The following is a 20128-nucleotide window of genomic DNA, read 5'->3' on the forward strand; positions in this document are numbered from 1 at the left end:
GAGTTTCTTGACAACAACAATGCAAACATTTTCGGACTCATGGACTTATACCACGCTGGGCAAGACTGACGCTGTAGAGGCTATCATTTCTTTGGGCGGAAGTTGCAGGATTTGGGCGGAAGTACCGCTCAAGGAAATAACGTTAATGCTTTACAAATCAAATTTACATTATCCGTGAATGAAACAAGTGTTGTGATTGGTCGGGAAAATATTGTATCCGGGGGAAATACATCTGACGGATGTTCCGGACCGACACTTACGCCGATCGTGTTTCTGCCTTAGGTTGTGACCAGGCTTTTCTCTTGGCAGATGAGTAAGCCTGGGACCGAGGCTAGACTTATACTGGGAGCAGAATTCTGGAAACCTAGTTCCATTTCAGCAGTCCACAACCCAAAGGTGTTTATGTGTCAACTGTGTGTAATGGAATAGACTTCGACAACAACCAGGGAGGATCTCATGGGTTCTATCATGGGAGATGGTTAGGGTTCAAAAGATAAGAATTCTCGGGGCGCCAGACGTTTGTGAGAAGATCTGAGGATATAATGGCGTGGGGGACACGTTGACATCAACGCACAGCACTTCAAAGGGACAAAATACATTCAGGAGCCCCCCCTGCAGTACAGGTAGGAATGTTGTAGGAGAGGAAACCAAAATCTGGATGAGGAAAAATAGCCCAACGAAGGGAATAGAAAACACCATAATGACGCTCAATGATACTCACATACTACTATATATCAGGCTTTATATACTAAAGCCTGGTATTATACTTGGTTGCATGTTGATGTTGTGCGCCGGAAATAACTGATCTACAAGCTCACTCACAACACGCTGTGGTTGCGCAACGGCACCGGCATGCAGCCACGTATAAATGAACCCATTTTGGGGCGGGAACCCCTTTTGGTGTTAGCATTATGTTATGCTTTAGCTATTGAAAAATAGCAGATCTACAAGCTCGTAGCGCGCCACCAAGTGGCGCGCTACGAGCTTGTAGGTCTGCTATTTAAAAAAACGACTGACATAGAAACATAGCTTTTTCAGAAAACTGTCAGGATGTAGAAGACATTTTGTAGAATCGAGCTCAGGTCTAAATGGGTTAAACATTATTCAAACAGGCAAAACAATTGGTGTCTGGGCCACTTCATCCAATATCCTCTTAAACTCCATCCTTTTATCTATCTCCACCATTATTTTACACTCTTCCAGGGTGGGTTTCCAACATTTTAATAGATTCCTAAAATGTAACACAAAACAGCAGTTCATCTCTTAACCCTCAGCAAATTCACATTCCTGCCATTATCATCACAGCGAGTGAACATTCATTCATTTATATATATGGCTCGTCTTCAAGTGGTGTTCAGAATCTCTCTCTCTCTGACCCTTTTCCACCAGTTCAGTTCTTTTTGGTTCTTAGTCCATGAGCCAGAGCTCCAAAATTGGAACGTTAATTGTACTATAGACGAATAACAGTTTACTGTAAGTCCAAATTTTATTCTGACCCCTCCACGAAAAGGCCTAGTTGTCCTGACCCCTTATCCATCATTTATACATTATGGATAATTAGTGTGGACTTAAACTGTTATTCGTCTATAGTACTCAATTATAAATTGAGTGTTCAAAACCATACCTATATTAGATGATTATCACCATGAAACTTCCCCAATTGATTACTTACACGAAGACAATGATTTATTGTATTACAAATTGAACATTTTTAAATATGCAAACGAGCCATTATATAGGAAAATATGCAAAAAATTGAAAATATGAAAAAGCTACTACTGTAGAAGGGTTATCATATTTGAATTTACTTATATTGATCCTATAAACAATTTAATATAGGTATGGTTTTGCCCACTCAATTCATAATTAACGTTCCAATTTTGGAGCTCTGGCTCATGGACTAAGAACCAAAAAGAACTGAACCGGTTCGCATTGGGAACCAACCGGTGGAAAAAAGGTCAATGTCTCTCTCTCCATCACAGCCCTTCCTATTATAATTTGCCTTTGAAAGGTAACAAAACTACCGCACAACATAAAAGTGACTTCAGTTGATAGCCCTTTAGGGTGCGACTGGGTGTGGCTGTGAGAGGCGGGGCACCGCATGTGGGAGGGGTCTATTATTTTGTGGAGGTGCATCATGGGAGTTGCCCTATACATTCTGAGCTTGGTGCCCAAATGGCTCCAAATAAGCCCTGTCTCTTACAGCCAGGCCACCTCAGGAAAGAAAGCGCACCATTAGCAGTGGAAGCTACACGACCATTCCGTCTCAGTAGAATGGAAGCAAGAAAGGTTGACATTCATTTTTTTTTATAGGAAACTGGAACTACCATACTTTACAATATTAAGCAAACTTCTGGGAAGCAGACCTGGGGATCCCTAATATGAATATCAATAAAGGTTGGCCAGTACTACTGCAGTGCAGATAACATACACAGTAAATAATTCTAGAAAGAGCTGATGAACACAGGCATGTATGTTCCATTCCCCAGCTAATCTGGGACACGGACAATATTGTTATGTTATATTGTTAAGGTTCTGATTGCCACAACGTTGCCACACACACACACACACACACACACACACACACACACACACACACACACACACACACACACACACACACACACACACACACACACACACACACACACACACACACACACACACACACACACACACACACACACACACACACACACACACACACACACACACACACACAAATGTGCTTAAGTGTGAGGAATGATTTTAGGGGGAATAATAGTTCGTGTATTATCTTGTGCCTATACATCCTTTGTAGTAGTCAAAATAGCCAATCTACAAGCTCACAACGCGGCGCGAAGCCACTCATTGTGCACTTGTAGAACTGCTATTTTCACTAGTTTGGGACTCGACCTGAAAAGTTTGAGAACCACTGCATATGATCCCAACCTTCTTATGTGCCTACCCAGAAAACCATCTAATGTGGTGTGGTTCTGCCTCGGCCCCGACTGGTCTGGTCTGGTCTGGTTTGGTTTGGGTCAGAGTGTGATTGTCATGTAAGAGACCACAAAGAACCGACAACGGTCAGAACCACTTACGGTGTTTGGCTGCATTCATTCATGGTACTAATGAACTTAAGATGAATTCCCTAACAGTGAACTTACTGTATATACGGAACTATTTCTTCTCCACCTCGTCTATAGTTTACAGCACAGGGGTTCCCAAACACTGGGTCGGGACCCATTTGTGGGTCACGGACACATTTTTATGGGTCCCTTTATTTTTTTTGTTTCCTATATTCTGTTTTTAATTATTATTATTTCAAAACCTTAAAAAAAATGTCATGAATAAAAAGAAATTCTAGTAATTCCATGAAGAAATAATAGAAAAATCGGATTGCACTATATGGAACACTGTGTTCTGCTGTCAGTCTGTAGTCCCCCCCCCCCCCCCACACACACACACACACACAATAACACACACACAACCAAAAAGTGTCAAGACACTACTCACTGACACGGAAAGGGGCACTTACACATACAGAGATGAAAATAAACTGTTTGGATAAGCAAAAATACTTTTTTTTGGCACCCCCTCCAATTCACAGTTGATTTTTTACCCACTGTAAAGCATTGCCTTATTTCTTTCACCTTCTTAACACATGACTCATTTTCATATCGTATAACTGTGTAAAAATCTCATAAAATGGCGTAGACATTTTTCTGTGGGTATGAGACAGAGTTGGGTCTCTTAATGTAGTACATGTATATGACATGTATTTCTTTAGGGGAAGGCAGAAAAGGGGAATTTGATACAATGACGAGCAAACACAAATATGACACTTTGAGAAAAAAATAAATAAAAAAAATAAGCAAAGCGTTGGCTAGGCCTTCAGTGTACACTTCGAGAGGCTGAGGGTGGACGTTTCGAGGTGTTAGTGGGTTACGGGGAGAGGGGGGGTGGCCGGGTTATGTTACAGTGAAGGAGGGAAGAGGACGCCATTAGGCCTGTCACAATTATTACATAATCGCCTAATTATGTGAGAAAATCTCAATTATTTCTGCATAATCGTCAATCGTTTCCTTGTTGAAAAATGGCCAAACATTAGCAACACATGTTGTAAGGTTGTAGATCAAATATTTCCACTATTTCGTAAATATTTTGGAAAGAAATAATTAGTGTCAGTGATTTAATTGTATAAGTCATTTGTCATATCTGTCCTGCTGCAATTTGTGATTACGAAGCTTAAAAGGACAACAGAAATAGAAATTGTAACGTTCCGTTGTTCAATGCAAAAAAAACAAACAACAAAAAATTACAAAATTACATCGTTAATCGCAATTATTTGTGTGACGATCAATCATCAGCTTAAATGTGTAATCGTGACAGCCCTAGGTGCCATAGGCCATCAGACAATACGGCCTTTGGGAACCTAGAGATATATTAACAAAGAGTGTTGTGTTTCATCATACTCATTGTTGTCACTATACCTCCAGACATTCAATACCTCCAGACACAACCTTTTCATTCCTCTGTCTCGCATCTTCTCTTATCCCCACTTACCTCCCCCCCTTCTCTCCCTGCTGCTGTCGTTCACTTGCCCTTAATAATTCAACATCCCTTCTCTCCTCACCACCCCGCTATCTCTACCTCCCTCGCGCCGCTCCTTCCCTCTATGTCATGGTTGGTTGACTTCTCAGCAGGACACCTCCATGGTGTGGGTGACCGGGCCCACTCCCTCCGTGCTGTCGGAGTGGGTGCAGGTGCGGGAGCGGCTGCCCTCCACGGAGCTGGCACTGGCCAGAGAGCCTGTCCTGGAGCGCGCCAGACGGGTCATACTGGCAGAGGGCACTGGGACGGAGAGAGAGTGTGGGGAAACACAGAGAGAAATAGACGAATAACATAAAGGGGAAGGGGAAAGAGAGAACAATATTCAGGGAATTACATGTTTGTCATTTATTTTGAGTGCATCGTCGTCGCCTTGATGCAAGGAAGAGATGGGGAGCTCATGCCAATGCGTGTAATTTAAGAACATCTCTTAAGCCTGATGTATACATGGTCATATCGTGGAGTTGTGCTGCGTGTAGCATAATAAATAGCAGATCGTCGCAGCTTGTTGTGAGCTTGGATCTACAAGCTTACAACAAGCTGCGTCGATCTTTGCCGAGCGTCTCTAGTATAAATTTAGCATTAGAGCAGCTTCATGAACAACTGGTGACGAAAGGCTACCGATCGTCTCAAACCAACATTCCAGAATGAACACAGCCGTGGATGTTTAGGATACTTTTGTTAAAGCTTTCAAATGTGTCTATAGGGACACATTCATACCCTATCTGTTCCAGGAGCACCATGCAATGGTCTGTGTCGTTCACACAGAAAATAGAACATGTTTCATCACAGAATATTACGTTTTTTGGCTGTCCTTGAATGACGGAATATAGAAGCTGTATTCTGTATCCAGACTACAGCCTATAAACCTTCTCACTGCTTTAATCCCTGGAGTTATATTGCATAACAAAAAATAAAATCAATGCCATGCAAAGGGAAATATCATAAATGCATTGGCAGGGATGGGGTATGCAAGTTCATATCCTTGAGATAGAAAATAATAATACAAAAACGGCAATGATAACCAAAATAAAGTAAATAAACAGACTACAATAAAACAAATCTTAAAATAAAAACATATAATGCATTCAAAATGCTGATGTCATCAGAGAGAGCAGGGGTCAGAGGTGAACAGGAAGCAGGAAATACCTGGCCCTCCACTCATCCTCCGATCCTTCACATAAGGAACTGAGAGAACAGGGAGATTAACGCCACACAGTAAATACACACACAGGGTGAGACTGACACCACATAGTGCTAGGGATGGAGCGCGTTCATTTATTATTGATAATGAGCACATTATCGATCCTGCTTATTGATCCGGGCTTTTATCGAGCCCACTATTGAGCCAGTATACTTGTTGTGACAGAGTTTGTGGCTGACCGCCGTCTAAAAATAAATTACGATTGGCAGGTATCAATACAATTTTAGATTAGATTTGATTAGATTTATTTCTCGATCACCTCTTGTCTTGCTTGTTTAGACATGATGTCATATGCTCGATAACAGGCTCGACAAGCCCAAAGCATATTGATACCGGGTTCTCAGTAAATGTGTTATCGAGTTTGTAGTCTTGCGTAGCCAGACAACTATTCCACAATCTCCGAATGCTATACAGAGTCTGGAACTATAGCCCCCATGAGCTGAGTAAGGAAGCTGCCATTTCCGTTCACGAAAATATATTTTTAAAATATCTTTACATTTTATTTTTGTATTTCCTTTTCTGCTAAGCAACAAGCTATATGCTTAGATGATTTCTATTTATATTAGAAAAGTAATTTGCGCGACTGTAAAGACGAAACGGAAGTGGGGAGGAGGCTCCACTTCCACTTTATCGCTTACTCATGATATCTCTTCCGTTGGCCCAGACTGTATGATGAAGCTCATGATAGCTCTTCCGTTGGCCCAGACTGTATGATGAAGCGTTTGGAAATCGCGGAGGCAACAGTCTGGTAACGCAAGACTAATGAGTTTGTAATGGGCTCGAGTTTCGAGCTCCATCCCTAGTTCCCTACACAGTACATGTCCCTGCAATACGTACACACACTACACTGTTATGTAATATTGAAAATAGCACGCACGCACGCACGCACGCACGCACGCACGCACGCACGCACGCACGCACGCACGCACGCACGCACGCACGCACGCACGCACGCACGCACGCACGCACGCACGCACGCACGCACGCACGCACGCACGCACGCACGCACGCACGCACGCACGCACGCACGCACGCACGCACACACACACACACACACACACACACACACACACACACACACACACACACACACACACACACACACACACACACACACACACACACACACACACACACACACACACACACACACACACACACACACACACTACAGTACAGTACAGTACAGTATATGATACAGACACAGAAAGACAATTCCCTACTATCATTAGCATCCTCACTCACTCACTCACTCACTCACTCACTCACTCACTCATATTAGTATATGTTTTAAATACTTACTGTAGCCCATCCCCTGAAGGAAGTACTTGAAGGCTTCAGTCAGTTTTCCAGGCTGTGAAGCAACACACACGGTTTTATTCCATTACTCTTCTTATGTCAAATATGATTACAGATGAACCTTCAGTCTTCCAGAAGTCTTACCTGTGTGATCTGGGGCAGTCCACCAGAGTCAGCCATCTGACAGGATCGAGAGAACAACAAGAACAGCTATTAAACTGCTAACAAGCAATGGAAACACGATCATCAATATCTCAATATATGTCTATAAATCTCTTTTATTGCAGGATCTTTTAATAATCTGTGGCATTTATTTATTAAAGGACCACATCACCACTTTTCAACATATATCTTCATATAATTGGTCCTCACTAATGTTCATGATAAAATAGCAAAAAAACAATTGGTCTGTGTCTCATAGGAGGGCAGTTCAGAAATCCGTCTTCCAGTGACATCGTTAGGCAGAATTTTTTTAAACAAGATTTAAAATATATACTGTATATATTTAGATTTTTGAGAACGATGGCTTCCATTATCGCATTGCAACCTTTCAGGAATAGAAAGCCTGCAGTTTCTATTAGCCTGGAATCCCCATCGATGATGTCACTGGTGGACGGGTTTCTGAACTACCCAGAGCCCTCCTATGGACAGACTCAGTAGGAAAAGAATGGTGGTATTTTATCATGAACATTAGTGAGGACCAATTATATGAAGATAGGTTGAAAGTCGTCCTTTAAACTTGTTGAATTATTTTATTTTACTATAATATGTACCTAATGTGTTTGCTCTCTTGTTGCACTGTTATACCGTAGCTCAGGGTTCCCCAATTAATACGGCCCGCGGCCCGCAAATGGCCCGCGGGCCGCCTATTGGGGAACCCTGCCGTAGCTGAAACCTTGAGCTGGCTTGTCAAAAATAAAGTGGTGAATGAACAGAGAGAGGGTGATAACGGCTGATTCGGTCTAGCTTATTAGCCAGGCTAGGTGATAACCACATACAGTACTGTACCTTGAGGAAGGTGGTGTTGGTGGGGTCCAGTTTGGAATTGCACTCCACCTGCAGAACAATTACAGCAGCTCTGAATTTAAAATGTGTGTGCATGTGCATCTGTGCGTGTGTGCGTCCGTGCATGTTGTGCATGCGTGCGTGCGTGCGTGCAGAGGTGGAGCATGACCCAGATACTGCAGTAATAATGCTGCAGAGATGACTCACTCCAGCATACAGACACAGAGCTGCAGTCTGACACAATGGACAGCTGTTATTAGAATTATTATTATTATCGCTTAGAAAGAAAGATTTAACAACTGCTGGTGGTGCTGATATAATGGTATATAATGGAATACAAGTAAACAAATACTGTCGATGCTCTAAATATACTGTACATTTCTTCGTTCGACAGCTACCATGCCATATTTGACAATAACCCTGACACTACGGCGTACAGTAGTACGACCAGATGCTAAACAGCCAAGCAGGCCAGCCAGTGGAATAGCATCGTCATTTTTGTCTGCATATGCCTACTAACAGCTCAGCCTCCTTCTATACAGAGCGGTGTAGCATGTTTACAATATGCAGCCCAAGCTAATATAGCACAGTGATGTAGGCGTCTCGCATAAGTGGATATGAAATTAATGTCCTTATTTCCATCCGTGACAACCACTAGGAGGGCCATTCTCTCTACTGTAGTAGTGTGCTGCTAGCCAGTGTTGATTTTGACGACTAAGACTATGACGAAAAATGTCCGTCGACTACCGTTTTACACTGAGGACAACTGAATAAAAATGAAATAAAAACTAAGCGATGATGACTAAAACTATGACTAAATATGTTGACAAATAAAAACTAGACTAAAATGTTAGGAAGGGACTAGTGGACAAGAGATCCAGTAGGATCAGGTGCATGCTGAAAATAGCAGATCTACAAGCGATCTACGCGGATCTACAAGTCACAGCGCGACGCGTTGGAAAGAAATTATGAAAGCGAAGGACGGAAAGAAGGAACAATGTGAGATCTACATTTTTGATGTCATTCAGAACTTTTTTCGCATGCTCCTGGCTGCACCCCCCGGAGGATGTCCTGACTGTCCCAACTAGTTCGGAAAGCCATTCCTTTTTATTCCGAAGTCGGAAGGAAGTGAAGTAAAGTGCTGACTCACCACTCCCTCCTCAGCAGGGGCGTTGTCTCCCACAACCAGCATGACTTGACACCTGCAGACAAACACAGACAAACATGAACTCATTGATGTCAAGAGGGTGCACGACAGCCTGGGCTGTGGCTCAGCGGTCCAGGCACCATCATTTTTATCCCACGATTTTGTAACCCCTTTTCACCCCTGTGTCAATTATCTATTGTAATCCTGGGCTCTACACACCCTCCGCCAACCTGGGACTTGAGAGCAATGGACTTGAACTCATGCTTCCTTCATGCATGAGTGTCCAGGTTGCTCCTTTACACCTGCCAGGGGGGAGTTTCCCTGGTTGGACGTAGCACGTGGAAGGAACACGTTATTCCAACCAGTTCCTTTCCCCTCTTTTGTGAGGGTACCTACCCTAGGGCAGGGGTTCTCAACCCGTGGGTCGCGACCCCTCGGGGGGTCGCCAAATTATTTTGGGGGGTCCCCAAAATATTTTCAAAAAAAATAAAAAATAAAGATTTTTTTTAAAATTTTATTTTCACGGTTTTTCAAAAATAGCAGACCTACAAGTTCATAGCGCGCCACTCGGTGGCGCGCTATGAGCTTGTAGATCTGCTATTTTTCAATAGCTAAATTATAACAATGCTTAAAACACCAAAAGGGGTTCCCGCCCAAAATGGTTTAAGGTTATTGTAGCAGTCAATTTATATTGGGGGTCGGGAGGGGGCGGGGCGGGGGTCCCGAGACATTGCCAAAGCATTTCCGGGGGTCCCCGGCCAAAAACGTTGAGAACCCCTGCCCTAGGGGACACAGGGAGAACATGCAAACTCCACACAGAAAGGTCCTTTCGCCAACCCCGCGTCGGGTATGGGCACTGATGACGCGGAGGAGAGGACACGCCGCCAGCGCCCACAGCGTCCCGAGCGGGAATCGAACCCAGGACCTTCTAGCTGTGAGGCGACATCACTACCGACTGTGCCACCGGGCCCCCAAAATTCCATTATTACAATAATACTAATAATGTAACTGAGAGTGTACATTCATAGGTTTTCATGGGTTTTCGATTTTTGTTTGGACCCAATGTTTTACACAATTGTGTCAATAAGGTAACTAACTAACTACAAATCGAACCAAATGGACCCGTAAAGTGTCGTAGTAAATCAGTGTCGTACATATTCTGAAGAAAACCTGGAGACTTGACATTCACTAATTGGGTCTTATGATTAAAATAACATTATAATGGTGTTGTTAAATTTGCCACGGACAAGACCAAGTCTTTGCCACGGACACATTTGTCCGTGTACGGACATGTTGGTGACCCCTGGTCCAAATGTACAGTATAATGATAATTATTATATGCCTAATACAGTGGACTCATCTACGGAGCCCTGGAGTGGCCATGGTGAGAAAACATATTTATCTCGGCTGTGGCTCAGGAGGTAGAGCAGGTCGTCCGACGTCCAATGATCCCTGGGTCGGCGGTTCGAATCCCGGCTCCTCCTGTCCACATGTCGAAGTGTCCTTGGGCAAGACACTGAACCCTACATTGCCTGGCTCCAATTAGTTGGTCGGTGTGAGCTCGCCACCATTGGTGTGTGAATATGGGAAGTGAGGACGCTGGCGTCGACTGTTCGCCGCTTCACTTCACTTCCCAATGTATGAATGAATGAACCATTGTAAAGCGCTTTGAGCACTTGGAAAAGCGCTATAAAAATGCAATTCATTCATTATCTCAACCAGTCGAGATATTATCTTGACCGGTCGAGATAAATTATTTTTCTCACCATGGCCACTCCAGGGCTCCGGACTCATCTTATCCCACAATGCATTGTGAAAAGTGGGGTACAACCAATGGTGGTGGCTGAAATTCTTTATTTTATTTTGGGGACCATAGTCCTCTACATAGAACTCCCTGTACAGGGAATAGGGTCAAATTCAATGAGAGAATTATTTCAGAAAGCCTATCCACGTTTTTCCCCGCAAAGGCACTGGGGCTCCTTGTGTGTGTGCTTTGCTTCCTTCAGGCCGCGTTGCCATGTCTGCTTATTATAAGCAACCTTTGACTTGTTTTTTTCTGTAAAGTCACATGCAAATAAATTATTGGTAGTTGCTGGTTGATGTTCTTTTTTGGCTTGATTCTAAAGTGTATAGTAGTTGCTTATTTGGGCTTGCTTCCACATTTCTTCACATCAAGGAACCCCAGATTAATATGTAATTGTCCACGGACATCCAGCTGAACATATTTTGTGCCTTTTTTATTAAATTGTTTAAAAAATATGCAAAATATTTCGATTTATTCTCAATGTGTTTTTAAATAACAGATGTACAACCTCACAATGTGTCGCTGTGAGCTTGTAGATCAGCTATTTTCATTTGTGGTTGTTTTCATAGAACTGGTCACTTGTTTGTCTTGCAAAACTGGCAACACAGCAAGAGAAAGAGGAACTTATGCACACACAAACGCAAAGACTTATGGGCCATATGAAAAAGGTGAATAAGCCTGACTGTACTCAGAAAGACCATGTGAGACAATAGGGTGCACTGTAGTAGTACAGTATATAAACCTACCTAGCAAAAGGACATGTTAATTTAACTAGGAATGTGTACAGGTGAATTTGGTTCCATTTGTACACTCAGAGTTAATTAAAGATTAATTATACTGTATAGTATGAGTATGTAACATGCTGTTAAGATAACAGACAAAATATACAGTAGACAAATCACAAAACACAGATGTTTATTGTTTAACCATTTAGACCTGAGGCCGCATCGGCGTCGCCTTATAGCTTTTAACCAATTTATTTTAAACAAGCTTGTAGATCTGCTATTTTTGAAAAATCGTGAAAATGTGTGCAAATCTTTGAATATATATTCTTTCACAGTGAACGTTTTCAACTCAAATCTTTGCTTTTGGGGGGTCCTTGGAACAACATATTTTTAGATGGGGTCCTTGACATGAAAATGGTTGAGCACCACTGAAATAGAAACATAGGTTTTTCAGAAAACTGTCATGATTTAGGAGACATTTGTAGAATCAGTTCTCAGGTCTAAATGGGTTAAGTCAGATATAGTATAGCCATCGCAACCATGGGCCGTTTCAGAGGCAGCCATTTGGCCAGTGGTTTGTCAGCCAGGCACAAGGCCAAGGGCTGAAGGGCTGCAGGATGTGAAATAACTACTTCCGCCAGACAGACAATCAGGTTTGTGGACAAGCAGAACAGAACAGCGTCGGATGGCAGCCCCTGTAGAGCAGGGGGTCTCAACCTGGGGGTCGAAGAGACATGGCCAAAGCAATTCCGGGGGTCCCCAGCCAAATAAACGTTGAGAACCCCTGCTGTAGAGCAGTATAGGGCTTCTCAAACTCTAGAACTCTGAGAGCGTGCAAATGGAACCAAAAATGGTTTGGTCCCAACTCAGGTATTCATGGCATTACATCATCTGTTATGAAACACATAACAGCACAGACGGATACAAAGAGAGACTGTATATCTAACTAGTGTGTGTGTGTGTGTGTGTGTGTGTGTGTGTGTGTGTGTGTGTGTGTGTGTGTGTGTGTGTGTGTGTGTGTGTGTGTGTGTGTGTGTGTGTGTGGACTTACTTTAATGTCTTGGCGTTGATGACAGTCCCACTGCGGTTCATATCCAGGTCCCTGCGGCTGAGGCGGACATGAGATAAGAAATTCACCTCCAATCGAGCACAAAAATGATTGTTACACTGTAGATGTAATACTGTCTACCTGTTGTACATGTTCCAGAAGAGCTGCAGGTTGAACTGGTTGATGGTGTTGTTGATCTGTTGCCTGTAGCTCTGCACCAGCTCCGTGTTGTTCATCAGCTCCTCCTACAGGCCACGCACGCACGCGCACATGCACACGCACACGCACACGCACACGCACACGCACACGCACACGCACACACACTCTATTTAAATTTAAATATATCAGTAAGACGGTAAAGACGCCTTGAGGGCGAGAAGCGGCACGTGTACGTATCCGCCTAAGTGATGGCAGACTGCTGGGCGAGCGCTGGCGCTTTGGCATGTGGAGTCAGATCAACATACGGAATGAATGATGTACTGGCCATATATGGTGGCGTGACTTGTCACGAGGTGTGACCATAAATGGAAGTGTGAGGTCACAAGACGTGACCATATATGGGGGCATGATGTCACGATACGTGACCATATATGGAGGCGTGACACACTGACGGGAAATGCGCGATTTCATAGTAATAAAAACTAGACCCCGTGATTTATGACCTTTCTCTGCTTGGGAATATTCCCATCGTTAACGATGACGCGACGCTGACGGGCGCCCGATGGCTGCAGGGGAGCTTCGGTGTTCCGGTTGCATTTGGACAGCGTCTGGACGGCGTCACCCATTCGCACCCAGCTCATTTTTGATGCTGTCCAAACGCAACGCATAATTGATATATCCATGATACGATGACCATCAACCACTTCATCAGAGACTGACATCTGTGCACAACAATACGAGATGCACGTTCTGTTCCTATAGGCCTGTCACAAACTCACAATTATTATATTAGTAGCATAATCACAATTGTTTGAGATATGAATATTTATTTTTAATTATTATGGTAATTAAATATGTGTTATTTGTCATATCTGCCCTGTGCAACTTTTGTTTACGAAGGCTAGTAAAAGTCAAACCGAAATGTAAATGTAACTAGTTTTCACCGGCTGCCGGGCGCGGCTGCACTAATAACTTTGGGGTAGAGCGTGAAAATCAACCGATAATCACCAGTAGGTTACTTATCAAGACGATCTTTTCGATCACATTCGAAGCAGGTGCTTTGGGGCAGTCCCGTCTAGAGTTTGAATGGACAGGTATATCAGTCAAAAGGGAGACATCGAACAGGAAGGATGGATGGGGAAGGATCAACATATGGAATGTCAGAACAGGTTCAGACATGGAGATCTAAGGGTTTGAGGTCAGATATAGAGTTGCTGGCCAATATTGATGACATCAGGGATCTCCATATATGGGCCTAATTGCGACAGCAGGTCACATTTATTATGACATCAGGAATCTCCATCACTGACGATGTCACGTGATGTGGCAGAAACTGTGGCAGAAAGCCTATATCTGAAGACTGATGTATTGACTGATTTATTGATACACAAAGAAGGGGTATTACCCGTTTTTAACACTTCTTCCTACTCCTTTTTCGAACATGAATTAAGGATAATAGATATCCCTTGTTTGTTTGTTTTTGTTTTTTGTTTTTATTATTATTATAAATCTAGTTCTTCCTTTGTTTCCTTTGTCTGTTCATTTCTGTTTTAACATGTTCGGAATAAATAAATAAAATGAAATGAAAAAAAGATGTCACAAGACCTTTCCCATGTATGGGGATTTTGAGTGATTGACTGACTAACAAAAAAACGTACAATTTCATAGTAAATCTTCAAAGAGTTTACCGTGCTGAAAAGGTGTGGCAGCACTGTATCGGGCAGAGCACTGGTCATCCCAGTCAGCTGAGGAGAAAGATGTGTTGTTGGTTATTATTATTGTTGTTTATATGTTATACTGTATGTTCAATGCAATATCATTGTCTTTACTACCCTGTCTTCAAGTCTTTGAAATGAAGTTGATAGGTACCTTGCTGGCAGCCCAGTCGATCCAGCCTTTCCCATTGGGGTCGATGTTTAGCAGCACCAAGCCCTCCACCAGATCAGGGAAGATGAGCTGACAGAGAGAGCAGTGTTAAATTGCATATACTGTATGGTGCATGATAGTAGAACACATTAAACGATTGTTCAGAGAGATGATATTTCTTTCCTAGGCTGTGCAGCACTTTGGTCAACTACGGTTGTGTGACATCATGTGCTGTATAAATAAACTACGGTTGTGTGGCATGTGCTGTATAACTAAACTACGGTTGTGTGGCATGTGCTGTATAACTAAACTACGGTTTTGTGGCATGTGCTGTATAAATAAACTACGGTTGTGTGACATCATGTGCTGTAGAAATAAACTACGGTTGTGTGACATGTGCTGTATAAATAAACTATGATTGTGTGGCATGTGCTGTAGAAATAAAGCTTGATTTGATTTGATTACGCCGCCATCAAGGCACCGCCAAAATATTCTTTTGTCGACAAAATCAACTGTAGATTTAGTCAACTTAAACTAGACTAACACTAAAACATTAACTAAAACTGAATAAAATCTGACTAAAACTGAATAAAGTCTGACTAAAACTGCATAAAATGTAATTCAAAAGACAAAATGGCAAAATGTTCTGTCAAAATCAACACTGCTGTCTGTCGAGCAAAGGATTCTTTGCCGGATCTGCTACTTTTGCTATTTTCTAATTTGAATCCTGAAAAGTCACAGTTTTGGATATATGAGGTTTCCACCTGACAGAGACGATATATATATAATATATAGGTCATAATGGGTTTAAAGCCCACTTCCCTGACACAGATCTCTCTCAAGCCTATTCCTGGATCCACAATCCATGCAGTTTGACAAAAGCCAGTGATTGTAGTCGCTCCTGGCGCAAATACAGTAGTAGTACTCTGTTAATCTATACTAATCCAGGGTGAGACTCTTTACAATCTGTACAAAAGAACCTTAATACAAATACATACATTAAATACCCGAATGATAGGCATTCTACCGTATGGGTTTTCTTATAAAAAAGAAAATCTTAAAAACTTTTTTTTGTTTATATAATATATACGCACGCACGCACGCACGCACGCACGCACGCACGCACGCACGCACGCATATAATATATAAATGCAAATTGTATGTAATGTAAACGGTGAGGTTGTCTTATAAGCCCCTTTAGGATTTCCTATACAACTATTCTTATTATTGAAATGTATTTAAAGGATAGCCCCTTGAGATGCATCATCTCGTTTTAGAGGGGGTCCTCAAATTATTATTCTGTCATCTTTCCTTTGGAAAGAAGTTGTAAGGCCTGGACATCATTAATATAGCAGGTTGTGAGGGTATAAACCCCAGGCCTGAACATCACTAGCAGGTAGTGAGGGTACATCCAGGCCTGACAGCTATGCTGTGGAGGGTTCAGGGTGTGAGGGTAAACCTCAGGCTTGACAGCCATGCTGTGGAGGGTTCAGGGTGTGAGGGTAAACCTCAGGCTTGACAGCCATGCTGTGGAGGGTTCAGGGTGTGAGGGTAAACCTCAGGCTTGACAGCCATACTGTGGAGGGTTCAGGGTGTGAGGGTAAACCTCAGGCTTGACAGCCATGCTGTGGAGGGTTCAGGGTAGTGAGGGTACATCCCAGGCTTGACAGCCATGCTGTGGAGGGTTCAGGGTGTGAGGGTAAACCTCAGGCTTGACAGCCATGCTGTGGAGGGTTCAGGGTGTGAACCCTCACCCTCACATCCCAGGTTGTGAGGGTACATCCCAGGTTGTGAGGGTACATCCCAGGTTGTGAGGGTACATCCCAGGTTGTGGGGGTACATCCCAGGTTGTGAGGGTACATCCCAGGTTGTGGGGGTACATCCCAGGTTGTGGGGGTACATCCCAGGTTGTGAGGGTACATCCCAGGTTGTGAGGGTACATCCCAGGTTGTGAGGGTACATCCCAGGTTGTGAGGGTACATCCCAGGTTGTGGGGGTACATCCCAGGTTGTGAGGGTACATCCCAGGTTGTGGGGGTACATCCCAGGTTGTGGGGGTACATCCCAGGTTGTGGGGGTACATCCCAGGTTGTGGGGGTACATCCCAGGTTGTGGGGGTACATCCCAGGTTGTGGGGGTACATCCCAGGTTGTGGGGGTACATCCCAGGTTGTGGGGGTACATCCCAGGTTGTGGGGGTACATCCCAGGTTGTGGGGGTACATCCCAGGTTGTGAGGGTACATCCCAGGTTGTGAGGGTACATCCCAGGTTGTGGGGGTACATCCCAGGTTGTGGGGGTACATCCCAGGTTGTGGGGGTACATCCCAGGTTGTGGGGGTACATCCCAGGTTGTGGGGGTACATCCCAGGTTGTGAGGGTACATCCCAGGTTGTGAGGGTACATCCCAGGTTGTGGGGGTACATCCCAGGTTGTGAGGGTACATCCCAGGTTGTGGGGGTACATCCCAGGTTGTGGGGGTACATCCCAGGCCTGACAGCCATGCTGTGGAGGGTTTAGGGTAGTGTATACATTACTTACAGCGAACTTGGCCAGGATGTAAGCTCCGGCACCGACTCCGATCCCAATGACACTTTTGAATCTGAAACACACATCGCCCCGTCAGTTGATTGAGTACAATCTATGTAGTACTTGCCCTGGCCTCGACCTCCTACAGGTGTATGCACAGGCTCAACTTATGTAACTTAAATAGCACTTTATGTAGACATAGCACTCTATAGTGTATACACATATAGCTACCTTAGATAGATATTCCACTGTTAGGTTCTTAAGCTTACGTAGGATTCATGATGACTTTTTTTTATGTTTTCATGTATTATGTATTATTTTTGTTCTTGCTTACTGTAAATTGCTCTGGATTAAGAGTGTCTGCTAAATGACTAAATTGTAAATTGTAAATGGATTTGTTTTCAATACAGGAAACGGCAAACCATGGAAACTGATAAAGAGAGTATGGCAGAATGACATGCAGCAAACCATACTGTATACTCTAGGCTATATGGGATTACCCAGATAACATGATCATTTGGTAAAATGTGTGAGATCCACCCACCCGAAGTGCTGCACCACGCTGGGAAGCATGCCAGACAGCTGGTCCATGGTGGGGTACTGGTACCTGTGGACACACATAACACACGCAGCTCAGTGTGTGTGTGTGTGTGTGTGTGTGTGTGTGTGTGTGTGTGTGTGTGTGTGTGTGTGTGTGTGTGTGTGTGTGTGTGTGTGTGTGTGTGTGTGTGTGTGTGTGTGTGTGAATGTAATGAACAATCTATGTAAAGCTGTACAGTATGATGATCTTGCATAGTACTGTATATTTATATGATATTAAATGTTCAGATGAATTGAATATGAAGGACCCCAATGGAAACAAGCCATAGGCATTCTTGGGTTTTAAATCCTTTTGTATTGAACTGTACTTTCCTGTGCTTTTTTCTGCAAACTGTTAATAAAGTATTCAATCAATCAATCAATCAATCAATCAATCAATCAATCAATCAATGGTGCGTGCGTGCGCATGCGCTCCCATACCCCTGTGGTAACTGTGAGGCTCCAGTCTGCTGTCCTGGGGCGTCTATGTGACACACCACAAAGTGCTTGGTGATCTCCTGCATGTCATCGTTGTGGAAGAAACTGTTGAAGCACAGCTTGTCTGCATGTGAGGGAGAGAGAGAGAGAGAGAGAGAGAGAGAAAGAGAGAGAGAGAGAGGGGCGCAAGGTTATAATAGTTTGGGATTCTTCATTTTAGTTTAGTTTTAGTTTGTTTTGACATTTAATTTAATTACTTTTCTAGAGGAGATTTCTTTTCTTTTTTCTTTTTAAATGCTAATATTTTTGTTAGTTTTAGTGTTGTTTTAGTGTTTTTTTATACTTTCGGTTATTTATCATAAGTGAAGTCATGACGAGGTTCCACATGGTGGTGTCAGCAGCTGCTGTAAAACTGGTACAGCCAAATAAATAGATTAAGATCATCAAAAAAAAAAGCTTATAAATTGACAAAAACTATTGGGGCATTTTGTCTATCATTTCAGTGTGTTTTCTTATTAGTTTTTTTGAGCAATAGCCAAGTCAGATAATATATATCCATTGGCCAATCATAGGGTTCACTGCAGCTCAACAGTCAGTGTGAGGGCTGGTCAGGAGATGTCTATGAACTCTGCGTTTAAAGGCTTGAAGGCCATTGTCTGTGATGGAATCAACTACATGCTCTGGTACTGTAGGCTGTTGTTCCACACACCGGACAGCTTCTGTCCACTGTGCGACGTGTGCGTGTATTGGAGCCTGCATGGGGGATCAGTTTGTTATAGCTAGTTTTGTAAACTCACAATACAGTTTCAGTTAGTTATCGTTATTTTTTTTTAATGCTAGTTTTTATTTATTTCAGCCAGGTAACGAAAAAAATGTTATTTTCATTTTTTTCGTTATTTCGTTAGTTTTGTTTAACTCTAATAACCTTGGAGAGGGGGTGTTGTGGACAGAGATGTTCAGAGGGTGGAGGAGAAGAAGGGAGAGGATGGAGCAGAAGATGGAGGAGATGAGAAGATGGAGGGTCCGAGGGGATGTGTGAGCAGGGAACGAGGGAAGAAATCAACGGAGATTATAGAAGTTACGACGGAAGAGAGACAAAAAGGGGAGATTGGAGGAAGGAAAGAGCAGAGATATAATAATCCCATTAAACAAAATACAGCAGGCCCAGAGTGAGCATTGTGAAGATGACCCTCTGCATATCTGATCCATTAAACATAATACAGCAGGCCCAGCCAGATGACCCTCTGCATATCTGATCCTCTGCCAGGAAGCAGGATAGTCTTTCTGCTGATATAACAGCATCAGTTTACGACGAAAAACGTTTGCCGACTACGACTACTACTTTTTCACTGAGGAAAACCAAATAAAAACTAAGCTAAGATGACACAAACTATGACTAAACGTTCGTCGACTATATTTTTCACTGAGGAAAACCAAACAAAAATTAAGCTAAAATGACTGAAACTGTGACTATATATATATTGACAAAAATCTTTTCTCTCCATCCACTACCGTTGAAATAACGTGTTTTTCAGTTGCTTCGTTTTTATATTCAGTGTATTCAATTCTTATTTTAAACCTGGTCGACAGTAATGTAAACCCAGTGGCTGGGTAAATTATGATTTTTAAATGTTTTAAATGTTTTAGTAAATTCAACATAAACAACCATAAGGCAGAACCAGGGCAGAACATAGCATAAAGAGCCTGCTGGGTAGTCAGTCAGTCAGGGACCATTCAAG

General features: G+C 43.0%; 1 protein-coding gene across 2 annotated transcripts in view; it reads right to left on the reverse strand.

Moving 5' to 3' along the window:
• Positions 1 to 3450: 3450 nt before the first annotated feature.
• ndrg4 (NDRG family member 4) overlaps positions 3451 to 20128 on the reverse strand; it is a 64183-nt gene continuing 47505 nt past the window's right edge. Inside the window, exons 6-18 of one of the 2 annotated variants that reach the window (XM_079502062.1) lie at positions 18393 to 18513; positions 17917 to 17979; positions 17385 to 17445; positions 14851 to 14937; positions 14670 to 14726; positions 12964 to 13067; positions 12826 to 12882; positions 9249 to 9300; positions 8102 to 8149; positions 7238 to 7273; positions 7097 to 7148; positions 5740 to 5778; positions 3451 to 4833 (exon numbers count right to left, since the gene is read on the reverse strand). In XM_079502062.1, the coding sequence (XP_079358188.1) occupies positions 4679 to 4833; positions 5740 to 5778; positions 7097 to 7148; positions 7238 to 7273; positions 8102 to 8149; positions 9249 to 9300; positions 12826 to 12882; positions 12964 to 13067; positions 14670 to 14726; positions 14851 to 14937; positions 17385 to 17445; positions 17917 to 17979; positions 18393 to 18513 (932 nt within the window). In that variant the 3' untranslated portion in view covers positions 3451 to 4678. The remainder of the gene's footprint in view (positions 4834 to 5739; positions 5779 to 7096; positions 7149 to 7237; positions 7274 to 8101; positions 8150 to 9248; positions 9301 to 12825; positions 12883 to 12963; positions 13068 to 14669; positions 14727 to 14850; positions 14938 to 17384; positions 17446 to 17916; positions 17980 to 18392; positions 18514 to 20128) is intronic. The other variant, XM_079502061.1, reaches the window with a different exon arrangement.

This window comes from Electrona antarctica (assembly GCF_951216825.1).
Source record: "Electrona antarctica genome assembly, chromosome: 5".
Classification (NCBI taxonomy): Eukaryota; Metazoa; Chordata; class Actinopteri; order Myctophiformes; family Myctophidae; genus Electrona; species Electrona antarctica.